The following is a 22,559-nucleotide window of genomic DNA, read 5'->3' on the forward strand; positions in this document are numbered from 1 at the left end:
GGGTTAGTGACTCCACTACATCACTGGGTGAAACGGTCATTATCTGGAGGGTTAGTGACTCCACTACATCACTGGGTGAAACAGTCATCTGGATTGGTTAGTGACTCCACTACATCACTGGGTGAAACGGTCATTATCTCCTGAACTACTTCTGGACTTCAATATGCTGCAGCATCTAGAATGTTGATAACAATGGAAACGACACGACTGCGGTGCAACCCCATACTGTTCTCTCACACTCATTCTGACAAACATTATTCACATTTTTTACATTTGAATAAGACTAAACTAAATAAAGAGTGCCAAAATTAACACTGGCTGAAGGTATGTCCAGACTATACCGGAACTCGGAACCCAGGGCTCATATTTCCTACATTACAGGGTGTTCACCAGTAAAATGATTCATTCAAGATTTATACAAACTTCCACCCAATAGAGATTTGCGTCAGGAAAACAATAGCCCAAACCCCATGTATGGTTCAAAAAGTTAGATTTACTCAGAATTTAGCATGTTCAGAGTAAATGGAATGATGTAACGGCAGAACAGCGCTATCTTTGAACGTCAACTGAGAAGCGAACTAGTTGCTGCAGGTTTGTGAGTGAATACATGGGCCTTTTCTATATTAAATAGGCGGAATACCAAACAGAAATTAGCCCCCATTTCTCTCTCGGAGCTAACAGACAATTTCAATACCTCCCCCCTCCGATAACCTGTTCCTGATGTCTTTCCCTTAAATCGCCATAGAAACTAGCAAAGGTCACAGCAAATTAACATTCTTCTTTAATCAACACTGGCAAGTACATGAAGGTTATATTGTAGACAAATCACACAATGAATCATTAAATAGTTAAAATGATAGGGCAAAGAAACCTACATTGACATTTCATTTTCGTAGCACCCTCTTGACTTGCCCCATTATTAACATACTAGAGCAGTAAACCCTATACTTTATTTATATTAGACTAATAAAATGACCATATAAAACCTTTGTGCCATGGTTCTTTCTCTAGACGTCTAGAGTTGCTGCATACCATGACCTCTAAATATCTAGATGCCAGTCAAATAAATACCTAAATGAAACCGCAGTGTTTAGCTTCTAAAACAGCTCAGACTGATGTCTAGGTTTGCAAAATTCTGGGAACTTGCCCAAATTTTTCCCTGCAATTCCAGTTGGAGGATTCCCAGATTTCATGCTTATTCTCTCCTGATTCCAGGAATCTTCTAACCAAACACTTCTGGGAATTTTGGGAAGCTTACTGGAATTTTGCAACCCTCATGTCCATAGTCCCATTAAAATACTGTCTGCATTTACAATGCAAACTCATTCTGTCAAAAACATCACTCATTCCAAGGTTACTTTAAGCATGATTATGTATGGGGAAACATCCATATTATAACATGCACAGACACCATGATCATTGTGTGTGGAGAGAAGAAGCTTCTTGAGTGACAGAAAGGTATGAAAATGTTCCAGTCAGTCACCATTATATGGGCCTTTATAAAGACATCTCTGTCAATCTGGGTTGAGAACAAGGGTTGTGACACTAGCTCAGTTTCAGCCTCTGCCCAATCAACCCCCTTACCCATTCCCCATAAGTGGCTAGCAGTTACTTTGGGACTGGGTGTCTCTTGCCCAATCAACCCCCCCCCAATGCACTTTTGGAGACCCATTTAATCTTCTCAGATCTAGGGGTAGATCTGGCTTCCCACGGCCTCTTCCAGGGTGGAGGGACGGAGTTGGGGGCTGGCTGTTGTGGTGAGGGGGGTGGCAGTGACGCAGCTGTTGATGTGCTGCAGGGAGTGGGAGTCGGCCCCCAGGTAGGCCAACAGCAGCTCAGACCGGCGATGGAGGAGGTGGAGCATGTCCTCAGCTAGAGTTTCCACACTGCAGTAACGCACCTTCTCCAGGTCAAAGACATCCTTCAGGAAGAACAGCACCTGATCCTGGAGGAAGACAGAAACCATCCCAAAGAGTGTCTTTTATCTAAGACACTGGACAAGCCTAATCCTGGATCATTTAGCATGTTTTTAGTCCAGTCTAGGCAACTGGTACATTGAGTAGGGGATATGGAGACAAGAGAACATCCTTAAAGAACAGATCGATTGATATAGAGTAGTGTTACAATGGCTAAGTCTCCCTTGACTTCAGCTGGACAACCTGATCAAAAAAAAAGTTAACATTACTCTACCTTGAAAAAGCAGCAGAAGTCGTGCAGGGAAGTCTTGGGCCCTAAAAAGCCCCAGGCCAGGACAGGACTGACCTGCTCACACACAGAGTAGAAGTGGGCTATGAACCCATCATGCACCTAGAGAGGAGGAGGATGAGAGGTTGAATACAGGCTAACCAGAAAAATACAACAAAAAAATTCCAGCAAAAAAACCCATTTCTCTACCCTCATGTGTTGTCTCTTCTGCTTCAGCACCGACCAACAGCTTGACGCCACCGCCTGGCAACACAAAACGCAACGCATTACAATGCTGCAACAAATTCTCCCATCACACCGTTGCCTATTCTAGACAGCCTTTTCATGGTACTTTAAGCCAGACAACGTGGGTCCTGTTCTCTGGACAGTAGTTATCTACATAGGGAGACGAAGTGTCTCCGACTCACGGTCTCTTTGAAGGACGAGTTGAGCCAACGATTGTTGACAACGTTCTGGATGGAGATGGGAGGATTCTCCAGGTCCTCAAATGAGTCCATCAGGATGAAGTCCAACACGATGTCATAGAAGTTCAGGTGTTTCACCTGGCCAGGAGGAATAACATGCAGTCAGATCAGTGTGAAATCAGGATGTCCCAACAGAATGTTCAGGTGTTTTACCTTTAGCAGGGGAACATTTAAAACCCTTTCAGATCAGTGTGAATAAGTGAGTGTCTCACCCCTCTCGTGGCCAGCTCCACCTCGGTGTTCTCCCAGTGTTCCGGGTGCTCCAGGAAAACAATCATCTCCTCAAACACTTCTTCAAACCTCTTCGGGCTCTATCAACCAATTACACAAATCCGTTAAGAGTAGACAAACACTATCAACCAATCAAAAACATCTGTCAGACAGGAGCACCCAATCAGCTGATCAAAACTCAAACCTTTTTGGGCTCTGTCAACCAATCAAACCACTTAAGTTATTGTCATGTGCACTAGGAAAGTTAAATGCCTGTCTTGCTTGCTCTTTCCCAACAACTAGCTTTATTAGCCAGTCACAAAAAGCACCCACTCAGCTGATCAATCCAGTGCGGCTATCCTATCACATAGTCAGGAACAACTAATGGTAGAAGTGTATAGTTTCACTAAAACAACATAATAAATATAATTACCATCTTACCTTACGCGCTTTTACAATGATGGAAGACAGTATCTTCTTTCCGGTTTCAGCCAGAAACGTCCTCGTTGCCCTCTCACACAGAATCAGCTAGAGATAAAATGGACCAATCACTAGTTTAGATGACAGTACTACGGTTTATCATGATGTATTCTTTAAGAGTATAGAGGCACATACTTGACAGGCCTGCCGCACACAGTGTAACTTGGCCAGGAAGTCGGTGTCCCCAAGACACTCCAGCAGCTCAGTCCTAAAAAATAAAACAAGGAAATTGGGCATTATAAATCAGACATACTAGGAGTCAACACTTAAATGGTAAATGTCAACTTCATATCATCTCCAGCACTACCAACATGTGTGAAAATGGAGCATTTCTATGTTTTGTAGTAAAATAACAGAGGAAGACAAGTGTTACCAATGACATCACTGTGCACCATGTGATTCTAACCAATTATGAGGCATTGCCTCCTAATAAGTAAATGTCATTGGAAACACTTGTCTTCCTCTATTCTTTTACTACAAAACAGAGAAACGTGTCATTTTCACAGATGTTGGGGTGGTGATGGAAATGATGAATATAAAGTTGAAAAATGTCCCTTTAACATGAGACAAAATATTATTAGGCGAGCCATTCTACGAAAATGGTGCCTTTCCTGTCCCGGCCTTATTCACCAGGAAAAACAGATAAGTGTGAGATGACACATTGTTTGTTTTAATTGAAGTGTTTTATTATTCATAAAACATATGTAAGACAGTTAAATTGAAAAACATTTATTATATTGTAGAGCACAGTCTGTACCACAAAATTGAATCATGGGTTTAGTGACATATTTTAAGTGACTTTACATGCCATAATACAAAGGAAAGTTATATAGTTATTTAGTGGACTACTTAAAACTAAAATATCAAATGAATATTACAAATCATTTACAAGTATTAGCTGTCCCTCAATTTCATGTTACTGGTGTTAAAATGTATAAAAACCATCACTTTGAAAAAAATGCAACATCATTGCCAAATTCTTCCTGGGTCAAAGGTTCATTGGAGACGGGAATGTTTTGTAAAGCACATGGTGAGTGTGCACTCTTCATACGTTAACAATTTGATTATTAACTTGGTAATTTCATGCGAGGACTTAAGATGCGTCACTGGTGTTCTACAGTTTATAGCAAAGGGAAAAGAAATTTGAATTTTATTTTAGAAGAGAGTTAATGATCTGAAGTAAAAGTGAAGAGTACAGGAAAAGTTCCATGAACATGTTTTACTGCATTCAAAAAATTCCTATCAGTGTGGTTAGGATTTCTTTTTTAAGTTTATGTTCAATGTTAGTGTTTCTAATGTTCTAGTGGACATGTTTGTATGACATTTTAGTCAATAGGCCCAATCTTTTAGTCTTACTCTGACCAATAACCCTCATTTTAAGGGTTCATATTAAAACCAACCCATCTTATGAAATTATTTGTAATAAAAAATATTACTAATAAATGTATAAAATTTGTTTGAAAAGAATCGTATCTTTGTCATTGGTTTCACGTTGTGTCACTGGTAAAAAAAAAGGTAACACCAGTGACAAAAAGGCAACACAAGCCTAGCATTTTAATGTAATGTAGTAAAAATATAAAAATATGTTAACCTGTCATTTATGTTGATTTGTTTATTATTATTATTTTAATTTTTTTTACCCCTTCATGGTATCCAATTGGTAGTTACAGTCTTGTCTCGTCGCTGCAACTCCTGTACGGACTCAGGAGAGGTGACCGTCGAGAGCTGTGCGTCCTCCTTACCCAAAAAGCCACACTGCTTCTTTACACAATACCCGCTTAACCCGGGAGGCCAGCCGCACAGATGTGTCAGAGGAAACACCGTACACCTGGCTACCGTGTCCTGCCCGCCACAGGAGTCGCTAGAGCGCGATGGGACAAGGACATTCCTGCCGGCCAAACCCTCCCCTAACCAGGACAACGCTGGGTCAATTGTGCACTGCCCCATGGGTCTCCTGCTCCTGGCCTGCTGCGACAGAGCCTGGACTCTAACCAGGATCTCTAGTGACAGAGCTAGCACTGTGATGCAGTGCCTTAGATCACTGCGCCACTCGGGAGGCCCATTAGTCCATTGACAGTTAAATTGTTTGTTTCTTGTCAGCAATTTAGTCAAGATATGTAACTTTAAAAAATATAGAAATCATCCCCTTATATAATTATGCAGCATCATACGGGGATGATATCTGTATTTTGAATTCCAAGTTACATATCTTGAATGATTGTTCATCAGCAGTCAGGTTTTGGGACTGTGCCAACAATGGACTAATGAAATACGTACCAAAGGTTTGTCTGGGGGTGGAGTTCCTTTAACAGGAAACAATTCACACCAAGATCATCAACCAGCAGGTAGGGCCAAGGTGCAACCTAAACAATCATAGGAAACTATAAGGAAAGAAGGGCTCTGTCTCACCTGTGTACTCTGCAGGAGATCTTTCCATCCTCAGCCAACTGTATGGCCTCCTCATAGAAGGGGTTAATAACTATGCATGACCCCAGGACATAGGCACTACGCAGCTCCCTGTGCTGCTCTGACAACTGAGAGAGAGATAATATTATGGTTAATAACTACACATGTAGGTTACAAGGGGTAGTGGTAGAGACCTCAGGACATAGACACTACACAGCTCCCTGTGCTGACAAGATAATACAGTGCCTTGGAAAAGTATTTTGTCAATCTACACAAAATAAAGAAAAATGTAAAATGTATAAGAACTAAAATAGTCGTTGCTTAAGTTGTCAGCTCCCTGAGTCAATACATGTTAGAAAATCGATTAAAGTGGTGTCTTCTTGGGCAAGTCGCCAAGAGCTTTGCACACCTGGATTGTGCAATATTTGCCTGTTATTCTTTTCAAAAACTGTTCAAGATGTTTGGGGGGGGGAAAATCATGATTAGACAGTATTGAAGTCGAAACTAACTTTGCCAACATTCACTGTCTTCTTGGTAAGCAACTCTCGTGTAGATCTGGCCCTGTGCTTTAGGTTATTCTCCTACTGAAAGGTGAATTCATCTCCCAGTGTCCGGTGGAAAGCAGACAACCAGGTTTTCCTCTAGGATTTAGCCTGTGCTTAGCTCCAGTCCATGTATTTTTATACAAAAAAACCCTCCCTAGTCCTTGCCAATGACAGGCATTCCATGATGCAGCCACCACGCTTGAAAATAAATGATTATATTTTCACTCATTGTGGAGTCACTACAATGTTGTTGATCCATCCTCAGTTTTCTACCATCAGACATTGAACTCTTTAGCCATTTTAATATCACCAATGGCCTCATGGTAACATCCCTGATCAGTTTCCTTCCCGCCCTGCAGCTCAGATCAGACGGACAACCATCAATGATGCGTCTGGCAGTTGGTGACGTTTTTTTGATGAGGACGATTTCTTTCCCCTTCTCATGATCATGGCCTTATTTCTTTTACAGCATATTGGATGACTGTCATTCATATTCCATTCACCCAGCTCAATGGAACATCGATAAGTATTATGTAGCTGTCTACACCTAAACTATCTCTATCACGAGGTTGCTACAACCTATGAATGAAAGTTCACAACCGTGCACACAGATGGAGGAAAATGTGAGATGACAGACAGCGACACATTCAATACCACCTTGCACACTATTGCCTGCATCGAGCTGATATTAGGGTGTAATCATTAGTCCCAACTGTTGCAAACAAGCATTTCTATTGGGACAAATTCTGGCATTTTCATCCCCGTTTCCGTTTCATCCCTGTTTGCCCCCCTCAAAGTTCCTAGTTGTCTTGAACTCACTGAAGTCGGAGATTTCCAGTTCCAATATATTTTGAACACGGCAGAAGTTATGCTGGATTGGCAGCATGGCCAATGAATTCAACCTTTTCAGGCCCATGGTGTTGCGGCTGAATGTTTATCCTTTTCAAGCTTGAAAAAGAGACCCTTTCAGACAAATTTTTAAATCCTTAAACCCAGACTTGTACCACACACCCTCTCCAATGAATAGCAGACAGGGGAAGCAAAATAGTGATTGCTTTGCAACAGATTCCTTCCAAACCACTCATCGTTGAATTTGCGATTTCCAGGTTGTGTAATGGCCGATGATCACCGATACGTTTTTATCCATAATTTATCTTCATATGACAAGGATTGAAAAGGATTAGCCAGTAGATTGTGTATTACGGGAGTTTCTCCCATTCTTCTCTGCTGATCCTCTCAAGCTCTGTCAGGTTGGATGGGGTGCGTCACTGCACGGTTATTTTCAGGTCAGTCCAGAGATGTTCGATTGGGTTCAAGTCTGGGCCATTCAAGGACATTCAGAGACTTGTCCCAAAGACACTTCTGCGTTGTCTTGGCTCTGTGCTTAGGGTCATTGTCCTGTTGGAAGGTGAACCTTCGCTCCAGTCAGGGCGCTCTGGAGCAGGTTTTCATCAAGGATCTCTCGCAACTTTGCTCCGTTCGTCTTTCCCTTGATCCGTACTAGTCTCCTAGTCCCTGCCACTGAAAAACATCCCCTTAGTTTGATGCTGCCACCACCATGCTTCACCGTACGGATAGTGGCAGGATTCCTCCAGAAATGACGATTGGCATTCAGGCCAAAGATTTCAATCTTGGTTTCATCAGACCAGATCATTTTTTCTCATTGTCTAAGAAACTTTAACTGCCTTTGGCAAACTCCCAAGTGGGCTGTCATATACCTTTTACTGAGGAGATATTCAAGGTCAGATTTTTTAAAATGTGTTACCCATTTCAAAAAGATCCCTGGTCTTTGTCGTTGAATCTGTGCTTGAAATTCATTAATTGACAGAAGGACGGTAGATCTCATCTATATCATGAGGGACAGAGTTAGTAATTCAAAAAGCATGTCAACCTTTATCTGATGTGTGAGAAATGATCCCCCCTCCCCACAGAGGCTGAATACTAATGCAATGATTATATTTTAGTTATAAAATTTGTATTTAGCTACACTGAACAAAAATAGAATTGCAACATGCAAGAATTTCAAAGTTTTACTGAGTTACATTTCATAAGGAAATCAGACAAAATAAATGAATCCCCATTAGTTCCTGTCAAGGCAGCAGCTACTCTTCCTGGGGCTTATTATGGATCCCCATTAGTTCCTGTCAAAACAGCAGCTCCTCTCCCTGGGGTAAAGCAACATTAAGGCAGTTCTACACTTTAATTTTTTTTTTATTTTTTTTTTTAAACAATACATTCATAACATATTTCACCACACACTGTGTGCCCTCAGGCCCATACTGCACAACACAAAATCTATGTGTATGTATGTGTCTGTTGCGTCACAGTCCCCGCTGTTCCATAAGGTGTAAGAGTGAACAAAGCTGTCATCAAGGCAAAGGAGGGGCTATTTGAATCTCAAATATATTTTGATTTGTTTCACACTTTTTTGGTTAGAACATGATTCCATATGTGTTATTTCATAGTTGATGTCTTCACTATTATTCTACAATGTATAAAATAGTAAAAGTAAAGAAAAACCCTGAAATGAGTAGGTGTTGTAAAATTTTGACCGGTAAGTGTTGATCGATGACAAACCTTAACATTGTCGATAGGGATTTCTTTATTTTTTTAGTAGTTCATAAAGTAATATTCCAGAATTTACTACTTTTTGTTAGACTCCAAACTAATTTCAGCAGCTGCGTCGGTTACCTATCACCCGATTCTAATTAGACAACTCTCCGCTGTCCATGGTGCTGAAACAGGAAAATATGTCTGCAGGTCGGTGACCTTGGCGCTTGGAAAGATGAGTCTGTCAGCATTTGAAGAAGCAGATTGCCTGTTTCCTTGGAGCTAACGACACTGGGGATGTTGACCACGACTATCCTTCGGGAATCTCTTTCCCATATAAAGTCTGAGATGAAGAAACGCGCCAATACCAGGATGAAAGAATGAGAGTTAGGGGAACAGGAAAGTTTAGAATTAATTCCTAGAACGCAGATCAAAGTAGAAATATGAATACAATACTATCCTTTCGAAACGAATGGGGTCTTAACTTTGAACTGGGTGACAAACCACAAATGATTAGCAAGACAGCCAAGGCATGTACATGCATCTAGAGCTATTCATAAAATGAAAAAAACAGAATGGTTCAAACAGTAACAGACCCACAGGATATTAATAAGCATTTGGAGCAGTTCTACCCGCACTGCTGTACATAAATCAAAATGCGATGTCAAACTGATCCACAAAGTAAGAACATTTCTCACTGAATGTGTACTTTAAACTGTCTTTCAAATGTGAAAAATAGCCCTTATCAGTTAATAAACAGCCCCTGGACCCGATGGATCTGTAAAATAATTCTAAAGATATGCGCAGTCTACTCCTATTCCTGTTACATCATTGGGAGAAAAATGCCAAATTCACACAAAAACAACTACTATAACACTGATCTTGATTAGATTCCATGTTTTTGCAAAGTTAAAGAAATCAACATTTATTGAAAAATGGAGATGTCGTTTATCGCCCTGTGTCAAAGTTAAAGAAATCAACATTTAGAGAATAAGGTGCTGACCCCACTCAATATTTTTCAAAACCTTTATTTACACAACGGCAAATCAGTTAAGAACAAATATCTATTTTTAAACTCCGCCTAAAATCATGGATGGGTTAACCTTCTGGTTACTAGTCCAACGCTCTAACCACTAGGCTACCCTGCTTCACCCCAAATATGTACTTCTGGTTTAACTACACTGCTTGTAATGACTAAATACGGTCTTACAATATGCACCACCTAATAGATTTTTATGAATCAATGTCAAGGTTTGTATCCGTCTTTTTTTATTGGAAAATAATAAACAGATTATAAAATTGATAATGTAATGCCAGCCCTCTACTGTGTAGTGTGAGGTGTGTGTGTTTCTTACCTCTGCAGCAGACATGAAAGAGTCGTTGGAGGCGATGTTGACGGAGTCTTTGAGACAGGACACATCATCCAGATCATCTCTACAAAACACACGAGTTTTATCTGAAACAAAACATCAAAAGTTTATTGGTTCGTACACAGGTTTAGTATATGTTATAGTGAGTGCAGCAAAAGGCTTGTTACAGCTCCTAAAAAAGTATGTCAAATAATTAAAAATACAATAATCTAGAAATGTCAGAACAAATCCAATAACCAACCCAAATTGTACTGTAACAGTAATCCAAATGCATCATTCAGTTTAATACACTTGAACATTCTCAGACTAAATTGAGACAGGAATGGACTGAAGCAGTCGACACCCCAGGAATGGCCTGTACAGCAGTAGACACCCCAGGAATGGCCTGTACAGCAGTAGACACCCCAGGAATGGCCTGTACAGCAGTAGACAAGGAATGGCCTCACAGCAAGACACCCCAGGAATGGCCTGTACAGCAGTAGACACCCCAGGAATGGCCTGTACAGCAGTAGACACCCCAGGAATGGCCTGTACAGCAGTAGACACCCCAGGAATGGCCTGTACAGCAGTAGATTTGTTTGAATGGCCTGTACAGAGTAGACACCCCAGGAATGGCCTGAAGTAGACACCCCAGGAATGGCCTGTACAGCAGTAGACACCCCCAGGAATGGCCTTACAGCAGTAGCTATTTCAGTTCAGCTATGTCATAGTATTTGAAAATATGTCCAAAACCCAATGGCAAAATCATCAAAGCCAGGATGGAATATAAATATACAGTGCCTTCGGAAATTATTCAGACCCCTTCCCCTTTTAAAACATTATGTCCTTGAGCTCCTAAATAAAAATATTTCCTCAAATCTAACCACGGACCCCATAATGACAAAGCAAAAACAGGTTTAGAATTATTTTGCATGAATTAAAAATTGTATAAAAAAAAATACCTTAATTATATTAGTATTCAGACCCTTTGCTATGAGACTCGTCATTGAGCTCAGGTGCATCCTGTTTCCATTGATCATCCTTGATGTTGCTACAACTTGGAGTCCACCTGTGGTACATTCAATTGATTGGACATGTTAGTCCAGTGGTGTCTAAGACTAGCCTGTTTTTTCCAACGTCCAGTAGTGTCTAAGATTAGCCTGTAGGGCAAGTTTACATCCAGTAGGGTCAAGAGTAGCCTGTAGGGTCCAACGTCCAGTCAGTGTCTAAGATTCTCCTGTAGGGTCTTTTAAGATTAGCCTGTCAGGGTGATTCCAGTAGTGTCTAAGAGTATCCTGTAGTGTCTAAAGTAGCCTGTAGTGTCTAAGAGTAGCTGAGCAGTGTCTAAGAGTAGCCTGTAGTGTCATCCAGTAGCTAGTGAATATAAGTAGCCTGTAAGGGTCTCCATCCAGTAGTTTCTTTAAGTAGCCTGTATGTCTAAGAGTCCTGTAGTGTCTAAGAGTACTGTAGTGTCTAAGAGTAGCCTGTAGGGTCTAAGAGTAGCCTTAGGGTCTAAGAGTAGCCTGTAGGGTCTAAGAGTAGCCTGTAGGGTCTACCATCCAGTAGTGTCTAAGATTAGCCTGTAGGGTCTACCATCCAGTAGGGTCTAAGAGTAGCCTAAGAGTAGCCTAATCTAAGAAGCCAGCGTCTAAACTAGCCTGTAGGGTCTAAGACTATTCAATTGAATTGGACATGTTTGTCCAGTGGTGTCTAAGAAAAGCCTGTAGGGTGACGTCCAGTAGTGTCTAAGATTAGCCTGCCAGGGCCTACCATCCAGTAGGGTCTAAGAGTTGCCTGTTGTCCAAGCAGTAGTGTCTAAGATTGCCTGTAGGGTCTAAGATTAGCCTGTGATATTTACCATCCAGTAGTGTCTAAGAGTAGCCTGTAGTGTCTAAGAGTACAGCCTGTAGTGTCTAAGAGTAGCCTGTAGTGTCTAAGAGTAGCCTGTTGTGTCTAAGATTAGCCTGTAGTGTCTAAGAGTAGCCTGTCCTTGTCTTTGAGTAGCCTGTAGTGTCTACCATCCAGTAGTGTCTAAGAGTAGCCTGTAGTGTCTAAGACTAGCCTGTAGGGTCTAAACCAGTGTAAAGGGTCTAAGACCAGCCAGGGTCTAACACCAGTCCTGTGTTTTAAGACCAGCCATCTATTGTCTAAACTAGGCATTGCAGGGTTAAAGGGGTCTAAGAAAAGCCTGTAGTTTTTACTATAATTTGGACAAGTTCTAAGAGTAGCCTGTAGTTAAAGAGCCTAAGCCTGTAGTGTCTAAGAGTAGCCTGTAGGGTCTACCATGTCTGATCTAGAGCTATTCATAAAATAAAATCAGAATGGTCAAACAGTAACAGACCCACAGGATATTAATAAATATTTGGAGCAGTTCTAGTGCTAAGAGTAGCCTGTAGGGTCTAAGAGTAGCCTGTACTGGTCTAAAACTGTAGGGTCTAAGAGTAGCCTGTAGGGTCTACCATAAAGTAGTGTCTAAGATTAGCCTGTAGGGTCTACCATCCAGTAGGGTCTAAGAGTAGCCTGTAGGGTTACCATCCAGTAGTGTCTAAGAGTATCTGTAAAAGTGTCTACAAGAAATACTGCCCAGGGTCTAAGTTCCACTCCTGTTACGAATGTTTAATCATTCCAAAGAAAAATGACCAGCCTTCACACAAAACACAGACTACTATAACACTGATCTTGATTAGATTCCATGGAGATGTCTAAGTCTTATCGCCCTGTGTCTAAGACTCCCCATAGAGAATAAGTGCTGCCCCCAGTGTCTAAATAGCCTGTAGTGTCTTTTTTTAACCTTTATTTAACTCGGCAAGTCAGTTAAGAACAGCCTTATTTTCAAGACTAGCCTAGGAACAGTGGGTTAACTTTCTGGTTACCAGTCCAAGGGTCTAAGACCACTAGGGTCTAAGACCAGCCTGTAGGGTCCAAATATGTAGGGTCTAAGACACAGCCTGTAGGGTCTAAGACCAGCCTGTAGGATAAGCACCACCTAATAGATTTTTTATGAATCAATGTCAAGGTTTGTATCCAGCTTTTTTTATTGGAAAATAATAAACAGATTAGGGTCTAAGATAATGTAGGGTGCCAGCCCTCTACTGTGTAGTGTGAGGTGTGTGTGTGGGTCTTACCTCTGCAGCAGACATGAAAGAGTCGTTGAGGCGTGCTGACGGAGCCTTTGAGACAGGACACATCATCCAGATCATCTCTACAAAACACACTGTAGTTTTATCTGAAACAAAACATCAAAAGTTTATTGGTTGCGTACACAGGTTTAGTATATGTTATAGTGAGTGCAGCAAAAGGCTTAGGGTCTAGCTCCTAAAAAAGTATAATGTCAAATAATTAAAAATACAATAATCTAGAAATGTCTAAGAACAGCCAATAACCAAGACTAGCCTGTAGGGTTACCATCCAGTAGGGTCTAAGACTAGCCAATAGGGTCTAAGACTAGCCTGTAGGGTCTAAGACTAGCTGTAACAGTAATCCAAATGTATATTACCATACATACATACATACACACACACACCATTCTATACCCCAGACTAAATTAAAGAAGACACCCCAGGAATGGCCTGTACAGCAGTAGACACCCCAGGAATGGCCTGTACAGCAGTAGACAGCCCAGGAATGGCCTAAGACAGCAGTAGACACCCCTAAGAATGGCCTGTACAGCAGTAGACACCCCAGGAATGGCCTGTACAGCAGTAAGACCACCCCAGGAATGGCCTGTACAGCAGTAGACACCCCAGGAATGGCCTGTACAGCAGTAGACACCCCAGGAATGGCCTGACCAGCCAGTAGACACCCCAGGAATGGCCTGTACAGCAGTAGACACCCCAGGAATGGCCTGTACAGCAGTAGACACCCTGAATGGCCTGTACAGCAGTAGACACCCCAGGAATGGCCTGTACAGCTGTAGTCTAAGACCAGCTAGGGTCTAAGCTATGTAGAACATGTAGGGTACAAAACCCCATGGCAAAATGCATCAAATTAGCTTCAGGATGGAATATAAATATACAGTGCCTTCGGAAAGTATTCAGACCCCTTCCCCTTTTCCACATTATGTCCTTACTCTAAATAAAAATATTTCCTCATCAATCTACACACAACACCCCATAATGACAAAGCAAAAACAGGTTTAGAATTATTTTGCATGAATTAAAAATTGTATAAAAAAGAATACCTTAATTATAAGTATTCAGCCTTTGCTATGAGAGCCTGTATTGAGCTCAGGTGCATCCTGTTTCCATTGATCATCCTGATGTTCTACAACTTGGAGTCCAGCCTGTAGGGTCTAATTGATTGGACATGTTAGTCCAGTAGTGTCTAAGACTAGCCTGTAGGGTTACCATCCAGTAGTGTCTAAGAGTAGCCTGTAGTGTCTAAGAGTAGCCTGTAGTGTCTAAGAGTAGCCTGTAGGGTCTAAGAGTAGCCTGTAGGGTCTAAGAGTAGCCTGTAGGGTCTAAGAGTAGCCTGTAGGGTCTAAGAGTAGCCTGTAGGGTCTAAGAGTAGCCTGTAGGGTCTAAGAGTAGCCTGTAGGGTCTACCATCCAGTAGTGTCTAAGATTAGCCTGTAGGGTCTACCATCCAGTAGTGTCTAAGAGTAGCCTGTAGGGTCTACCATCCAGTAGTGTCTAAGAGTAGCCTGTAGTGTCTAAGAGTAGCCTGTAGTGTCTAAGAGTAGCCTGTAGTGTCTAAGAGTAGCCTGTAGTGTCTAAGAGTAGCCTGTAGTGTCTAAGAGTAGCCTGTAGGGTCTAAGACCAGCCTGTAGTGTCTAAGACCAGCCTGTAGTGTCTAAGACCAGCCTGTAGTGTCTAAGACCAGCCTGTAGTGTCTAAGACTAGCCTGTAGTGTCTAAGACTAGCCTGTAGTGTCTAAGACCAGCCTGTAGGGTTACCATCCTGTAGGGTCTAAGACCATCCTGTAGGGTCTAAGACCATCCTGTAGGGTCTAAGACCAGCCTGTAGGGTCTAAGACCAGCCTGTAGGGTCTAAGACCAGCCTGTAGGGTCTAAGACCAGCCTGTAGGGTCTAAGACCAGCCTGTAGGGTCTAAGACCAGCCTGTAGGGTCTAAGACCAGCCTGTAGGGTCTAAGACTAGCCTGTAGGGTTAAGACCAGCCTGTAGGGTCTAAGACCAGCCTGTAGGGTCTAAGACCAGCCTGTAGGGTCTAAGACCAGCCTGTAGGGTCTAAGACTAGCCTGTAGGGTCTAAGACCAGCCTGTAAGGTCTAAGACTAGCCTGTAGGGTTACCATCCAGTAGGGTCTAAGACCAGCCTGTAGGGTCTAAGACCAGCCTGTAGTGTCTAAGACCAGCCTGTAGGGTCTAAGACTAGCCTGTAAGGTCTAAGACAGCCTGTAAGGTCTAAGAGTAGCCTGTAGGGTCTTAGACCAGCCTGTAGGGTCTTAGACCAGCCTGTAGGGTCTAAGACCAGCCTGTAGGGTCTAAGACCAGCCTGTAAGATCTAAGACTAGCCTGTAAGGTCTAAGAGTAGCCTGTAGGGTCTAAGACCATCCAGTAGGGTCTAAGACCAGCCTGTAAGGTCTAAGACCAGCCTGTAAGGTCTAAGACTAGCCTGTAAGGTCTAAGAGTAGCCTGTAGGGTCTAAGACCAGCCTGTAAGGTCTAAGAGTAGCCTGTAGGGTCTAAGACCAGCCTGTAGGGTCTAAGACTAGCCTGTAGGGTCTAAGACTAGCCTGTAGGGTTACCATCCATTATGGGTAAATTGTCAATAGAATCAATAGAATGTGGAAGCAGCGTACCGAACCGCACGCAGCGTACCGAACCGCACGCAGCGTACCGAACTGCAGAGTGCTCACGGCAGAACTAATAGACTCCATGTCACAGAAAATATCCTGTGTGTGTCTAAGTACGGTTTGAGTGTGTGTGGCAGCGTGTTTATTTCCTTGGCTGTGTGTCTGGCTGCGTTTCTTCGATTGTGAATGTCGCTGGTTGTCCGTGTCCGGCTGTGTGTGTCCCTGTCTGTGTGTGTCTGGCTGACTGTGTTTGAGTGCGTGTGTGTGTGTGAGCGTCCGGCTGTGTGTGGTCTCACCATGGCTGCCGCTGTGTGAGGAAGGTTCAGAGACGCCCAGAGCTCCTTCAAACTCCTCCTGTAGTCTGTAGGCTCTCTGGAGGAGAAGCTCCAGCTTGTGGACAAACTCTGCACTGATCAGGTCCTGACCAGGAAGACACAAAGACATTACAACAACACACCTTTATGCACACACAGTACACACATACATACATACCGCACTCCCATACATACAGCCTGGATGTGTGTGTGTGTGTGTGTATCACAAACCGGCCGTGATTGGGAGTCCCATAGGGCAGCACACAATTGGCCCAGCATCGTTAGGGTTAGGCCGGGGTAGGCCGTCATTGTAACTCAGAATTTGTTCTTAACGGACTTGCCTTGTTAAATAAAAATTGGTAAAACAGTACATTCTGTACTCCCATAGATATGTACTGTGTGGTGTCACTTTCCTCAGCTGTGGAGTCTCCAGTGTATTCACCTCTATACTCTCCTCAGCTGTGGAGTCTCCAGCCCCCAGCATAAAAGAGGAACAGTCAGGCTCCTCCTCCTCCCCTGGTCTGCCACTGAAGGTTAAGGCCTGCTCCCACCGCCTCAGAGCCTCCTCAAACAGCTCCATACCTAGAGAGCAACACACATTACAAACCGGGAGTCCTGACTGCCTCCATATGCCCCACCCCCTAGAACCCGACTGCCTCCATATGCCCCACCCCCTAGGACCCAACTGCCTCCATATGCCCCGCCCCCTAGGACCCAACTGCCTCCATATGCCCCACCCCCTAGAACCTGACTGCCTAACTATAAAACACACAGCAACGCCTTAAGACCTGTGTGTGTCCTCACCCCTGAGGTAGAGTATTTGAGGCGTGGTAACAGGGATGTTGACTACATTAGAGATGTCTTCATCTCCAGGTTTGTCCCAGCAGGTTGAGCTGTTAGCGCAGGTGCAGGATGAGTTGATACTCTTTACCTGATAAAATAGAAGAACACATTCAGCAATACAATGTGTAATCTTTCATCAACCATATCAGCTGAGAATTCCTATTGAATTGACTGATGAGGAAATATTGACCACTTCTGGTAAACAGTAGAAAATTCCAACTATGGATCACGTGCGTAGTCCTACCGAGGCCAGACTCTGTAGTGACACAGACAGCTTGCTGTAAGGTCCTCCGTTGGGCAGAAGGCCACAGGCGTAGACATTCTTACAGTTGAGAGACAGGCTGAGGTTCTGGCAACTGCAGGCATCTATACACAAAGAGACTGTCAGGTTTCATTTCAATGATTTCATGAAAAATAGTCTTGTAAATATTTAAATGACTTTGATCAGAGGAAACAGTGTCTCTTCACTCCAGTCAACTAGTTGGATCCAAAGGGGAATGAAATCAAACTGTCGCTAGCACTCTTCCCACTCTGGGTCAGGTGTATAGTAGGCACCTTTCTCCTGGTGAACTGCCAGGTCCGGAAACTGAAAGGTCCCTGTCTGCTCCCACTGGGGTGACTGGACTCCCTTCTTCCTGCCTTTCCTCCTCTGGAAGTGACGGGCGAGGAAGAGGAGAGACACTGCGCCAAAGGCTGTAGCAGCAACTACTTTCTTAGTGCCTGTACTGAGGCTCACCTGGGGGGCGGGGGGGTAGGGAGACAGTTAAAATGTGCAAAATGAGTCATTCATTAGGCATAGAACGGAAGAAAGCGGACTGAAACACGGAGGGACTACTGCAAAACGTTTACCACCACATGCCTTAATGAACACAACCCAGGAAATACATTTCAAACAGGCGGTGTAAACAACTGGTACTCATTGGCTGAAAAGTAGCACACCACGTAGTATTTCAGGGACTGGGAGACAAGCCCGGATCGAGGGAAAGATGAACGGAGCAAAATAATGAGAGATCCTTGGTGAAAACCTGCTCCAGAGCACTCAGGACCTCGGACTGAGGCGAAGATTCACCTTCCAACAGGACAATGAACCTAAGCACACAGCTAAGACAATGCAGGAGTGTCTTTGGGACAAGCTCTGGATAAGAGCGACTAAAAATGTAACTTGAAAATGGGTCAGTTCACGCCACCTAATTGCCAGAGATTCCACATAAAACAAGTGGCTTTCAAGCTCACTGTTGAGGCCTCCTGAACTAAACAAGTGTGCTCCCTTAAAAAGACATTGGCTGGAAAAAAAAGTATTTATCCATTTTTGAGATGCCCTAGCCAGTATACACATCCTCAAAAATAGTCTAAGTCACTTAAAAACAATCCTTAAAATTGCGCAATGTTACATGTTTTGTAAGATGTTTTGTGCAGTATTTCTCAATGAAAAAAAAATATATGGAATGACAGACATTGAAGAACTCCTACTGTTGCCGAAGGGGCATAGACTTTGGACTTTGGCTTGTATGTCCAAACAGCTGGGGAAAAAAACCCACACCCAAGTCCAAAACGAAAAGAAAAATAAACACAAATGTCATCATACTACATGCGCCAACTCTTTGGGCTGGGAAGCATGCGGCAGCCTTCATGCAACCACATCTTCCACTTCTCTTTTCATGGACCAGTTCAAAGACCGACAGGGAGAACCATCAGTCAGTGACAGGTTCTGACTGCATCACCACTACATTTGTATTCATTCCATGGTCCATTGGACAAGGACAGCACCCTGCCACATAACACATCGACCAGATTGGCAATAAGTAGCCATGTCCCGAGCAAGAATGGCACATAGGAAATGGGCAGGAGCCTGTTTCTGTAGTGCAAGGCAGCTTGAGGTTGAAATGCAGCCCGCTGGACAGAACGCTTGTATGTCATTCGGCCTTCCCCAATCCATCTCCTTAATGCGGATTGCCAAGCAGAGGCATCGGGTCCCATTTTTAGAGTGTTTGGTATGAATCGACAGGGGACTGAACCAACAGAGTCAGGACAGACACTAAACACCAGGCCACTGAGTTGGTAGTTCATATCAACGGTAGAGCCTTACCTGTGAGAGGGAGAGCCTTACCTGGGAGAGGGCGTTATAGAGGATATGGGGCAGGTTGATCACGCGGATGACGGCCAGATGGAAGGACAGCTTGGTGGAGGGGCCAGTGAAGGAGTCGTCGGTCATCGTAGCGGTCTTAACTGTCCATCACCCTGCTGCAGGGAACACTGTCCGATCCTCTTCCTTCTTCTTAAGCTGTGGAGGAGAGGATATAAGACTTAAGGTTGTCACACACACTTATGTAATAAATCTTTGGAGATTTCCGGGCAAGAACAACTCTTTCTGAATACAGTAATTCATTAACAAATGGCCTCCCGAGTGGTGAAGCAGTCTAAGGCACTGCATTGCAGTGCTACTACAGACTCGGGTTCAATCCCGGACTGTATCACAACCGGCTGGCTGTGATCGAGAGTCCCCTAGGGCAGCGCACAATTGGCCCGGCATGGTCCGGGTTAGGGGAAGTTTTAGCAGTCATTGTAAAATAAGAATTTGTTCATAACCTCTCTTGGGCAGGGGACAGTATTTTGGCATTCGGATGAAAAGCGTGTCCAAAGTAAACGGCCTGTTACTCAGGCTCAGAAGCTTGGATATGCATATAATTGGTAGATGTGGATAGAAAACACTCCAAAGTTTCTAAAACTGTTAAAATAATGTCTGAGTATAACAGAACTGAAATGGCAGGCAAAACCCAGAGGACAAAACATCCCCCCCAAAATGATTCAGCCTACCTCCATTTTCAATGGCAATCACTTTTATACGGCCATGTCATCACAGATTGCAGTTCCTAGGGCTTCCACTAGAGGTCAGTTTTTAGAAAGAGTTTCAGGTAGGTTTTTGGGAAAATGAGCCAGGAATTGTAGTTTTTCTAGGTGGCTCCCATTTTGTCTGTAGTGTTTCCAAGCGTGTGGAAGAGTGTATTCTTTGGTATTTTTCTCCAGTTAAGACAATAACTTCATAGTTTATTTACGTATTAGTGTACCCAAGGTTTGATTGTAAATGTTTTGTTTGGAAAAGTTTATCAGTAACGTTTGGGATTAATTTTGTATGCATTTTGATTGACTGAAGTGTGCCAGCTAAACTGAGTAATGGATATAAAGGACATTATTGAACTAAAGGACCATTTGTGATGGAACTGGGACCTTTTGGAGTGCCAAAAGAAGAAGATCAAAGGTAAGGCATTTTTTATATCGCAATTTCTGACTTTCGTGTCTCACCTGCCTTGTTGAAATATGTTGTTTTTTAATGTGTTTGTATGCGGGGAACTATCCTCAGATAATCGCATGGTTTGCTTTCGCCGTAAAGCCTTTTTACAATCTGAAATAGCGTCTGGATTAACAAATCACGCTTTATTTTGATGTATTACACTAGTGAATTTATGAAAGTTAAATATTTATAATTCTGTAGTTTGAATTTCTTACCCTGCAATTTCACCGGATGCTGATGCGGATATTAACGGACTTGCCTAGTTAAAGTAAAACATGTTTTTTTTTTTTCATTTACTTGACTTTTAGGTAGCCTAGCCATTAACATTCAACTCTCCTCTCTGGTAATGTTGACAATGAACATAACCACTACAAAAAAAGGCTAGAGTGGAAACAATTTAGTGTCAACATGTTAAGTATCCAGGGATAACATGCTGCATTACTATCCTGCCCCTCCTATGAATCAAAACACCTGCCCCTACATTATCCTGTCTGTCTGAAAGGGGGATACCTAGTCAGTTGTTCAACTGAAACGTGTCTTCCGCATTTAACCCAACCGCAGTCCCCTCCTGTACTCCCTGTTCACCCACGACTGCACGGCCAGGCACGACTCCAACACCATCATTAAGTTCGCTGACGACACAACAGTGGTTGGCTTGATCACCGACAACAATGAGACCGCCTATAGGGAGGTCAGAGACCTGGCAGTGTGGTGCCAGGACAACAACCTCTCCCTCAATGTGAGCAAGACTAAGGAGAAGATTGTGGACTTCAGGAAAAGGAGGGCCGAACCCAGTCCACATCGACAGGGCTGCAGTGGAGCAGGTTGAGAGGTTTAAGTTCCTTGGTGTCCACATCACCAACAAACTATCATGGTCCAAACACACCAAGAAAGTCATGGAGGGCATGACAATGCTTTCTCACACTCGCAAGACTTAAAAGATTTGGCACGAGTCCCCAGATCCTCAAAGTTCTACAGCTGCACCATCGAGAGCATCCTGACCGGTTGCATTCCCGCCTGGTATGGCGACTGCTTGGCAGCAGACTAAGGCGCTACAAAGGGTAGAGAGTACAGCCCATTAAGACACTGGGGACAAGCTTCCTGACAAAACTGTCAAAGACTCCAGTCCCCCAAGTCAGACTGTTCTCTCTGCTACTGCATGGCAAACGGTATCGGAGCACCAAGTCTAGGTAAAAAAGACTCATTAACATCTTCTACCCTCAAGCCATAACACTGCTAAACAATTCATCAAAATGGCCACCAGAATGGCCACCAGCATTGAGAATCACCCCTCCAACCATTGTTTTTACACTTCTGCTTCTAGCTGTTTATCTATGCATAGTCACTACCTACCTACCTACAGGTACAAATGACCGCGACTCACCTGTACCCCCGCACATTGACTCTGTACCTCCTGTATATAGCCTCATTGTTATTTTATTGTGTTTATTTTTTTACATGTAGTAAATATTTTCTCATTAAGGGCTTGTAAGTCAGCATTTCACGGTAAGGTCTACACCGGTTTGTATTCAACGCATGTGACAAATACAAGTTGACAAGTGAAATCAGGTGTGTCTTCTCTGGAATAGCCTAGACCTAACACACGGAACGGGTAGGGGTCCCTGAGGTCTGAGAACAGCACCCACCAGACAGAGACGCAATCGCACATACAATGCATTGCTACTAGCTAGCTCAATAAGCTAAATAATAACTAGCTAGCTGACTCCAGCTAATGCAAATATGCAGAAACTGAAGACTAACGTACAACACATTGTCAGTTAAAGCCTACATGTATAGAGTCAAGTGTACCTTCAAGGCTTCAGTGTGATTTTCCCAACACCGGCTGCCTCTTGCACGTGCGAGCAGTCTGTACCTTGAGGAAAAAAAATCTGCATATCTCCAATGAGCAACGTCATGATTCAGAAGGTCGGTTTTCCGGTGTGTGTGTGTGTGTGTGTGTGTGTGTGTGTGTGTGTGTGTGTGTGTGGGGGGGGGGGGTTGCTTTCAAAATAAAAGTCCAGCGCAAAGCTTGGACATGTTCCTACACAGTCAAACTATTTCGACGTCTTAAATCTATTTATAGTAGGATTGTCAAACGTATTCCATGGAGGGCCTAGTGTCTGCACAGGACAGAATTGGTCAAATCCTGCTCT

The 22,559-nt window shown here is 43.3% G+C and overlaps 1 protein-coding gene across 1 annotated transcript; it reads right to left on the reverse strand.

The window, feature by feature from the left end:
* Positions 1-758: 758 nt before the first annotated feature.
* On the reverse strand, positions 759-22,299 carry miga1 (mitoguardin 1). The gene is made up of 16 exons (XM_064929123.1): positions 22,216-22,299; positions 19,225-19,398; positions 17,673-17,853; positions 17,362-17,483; positions 17,079-17,205; positions 16,717-16,856; positions 16,257-16,380; positions 10,216-10,316; positions 5,769-5,893; positions 3,495-3,567; positions 3,321-3,407; positions 2,882-2,980; positions 2,613-2,747; positions 2,395-2,448; positions 2,191-2,307; positions 759-1,945 (listed from the first exon to the last, which is right to left on the reverse strand). Exons 2-16 carry the CDS (start codon positions 19,327-19,329, stop codon positions 1,688-1,690), a joined length of 1,848 nt encoding a protein of 615 aa, XP_064785195.1. The 5' UTR covers positions 19,330-19,398; positions 22,216-22,299; the 3' UTR covers positions 759-1,687.
* Between the last annotated feature and the right edge of the window lie 260 nt (positions 22,300-22,559).

This window comes from Oncorhynchus masou, chromosome 3, assembly GCF_036934945.1.
Source record: "Oncorhynchus masou masou isolate Uvic2021 chromosome 3, UVic_Omas_1.1, whole genome shotgun sequence".
Lineage (NCBI taxonomy): Eukaryota > Metazoa > Chordata > Actinopteri > Salmoniformes > Salmonidae > Oncorhynchus > Oncorhynchus masou.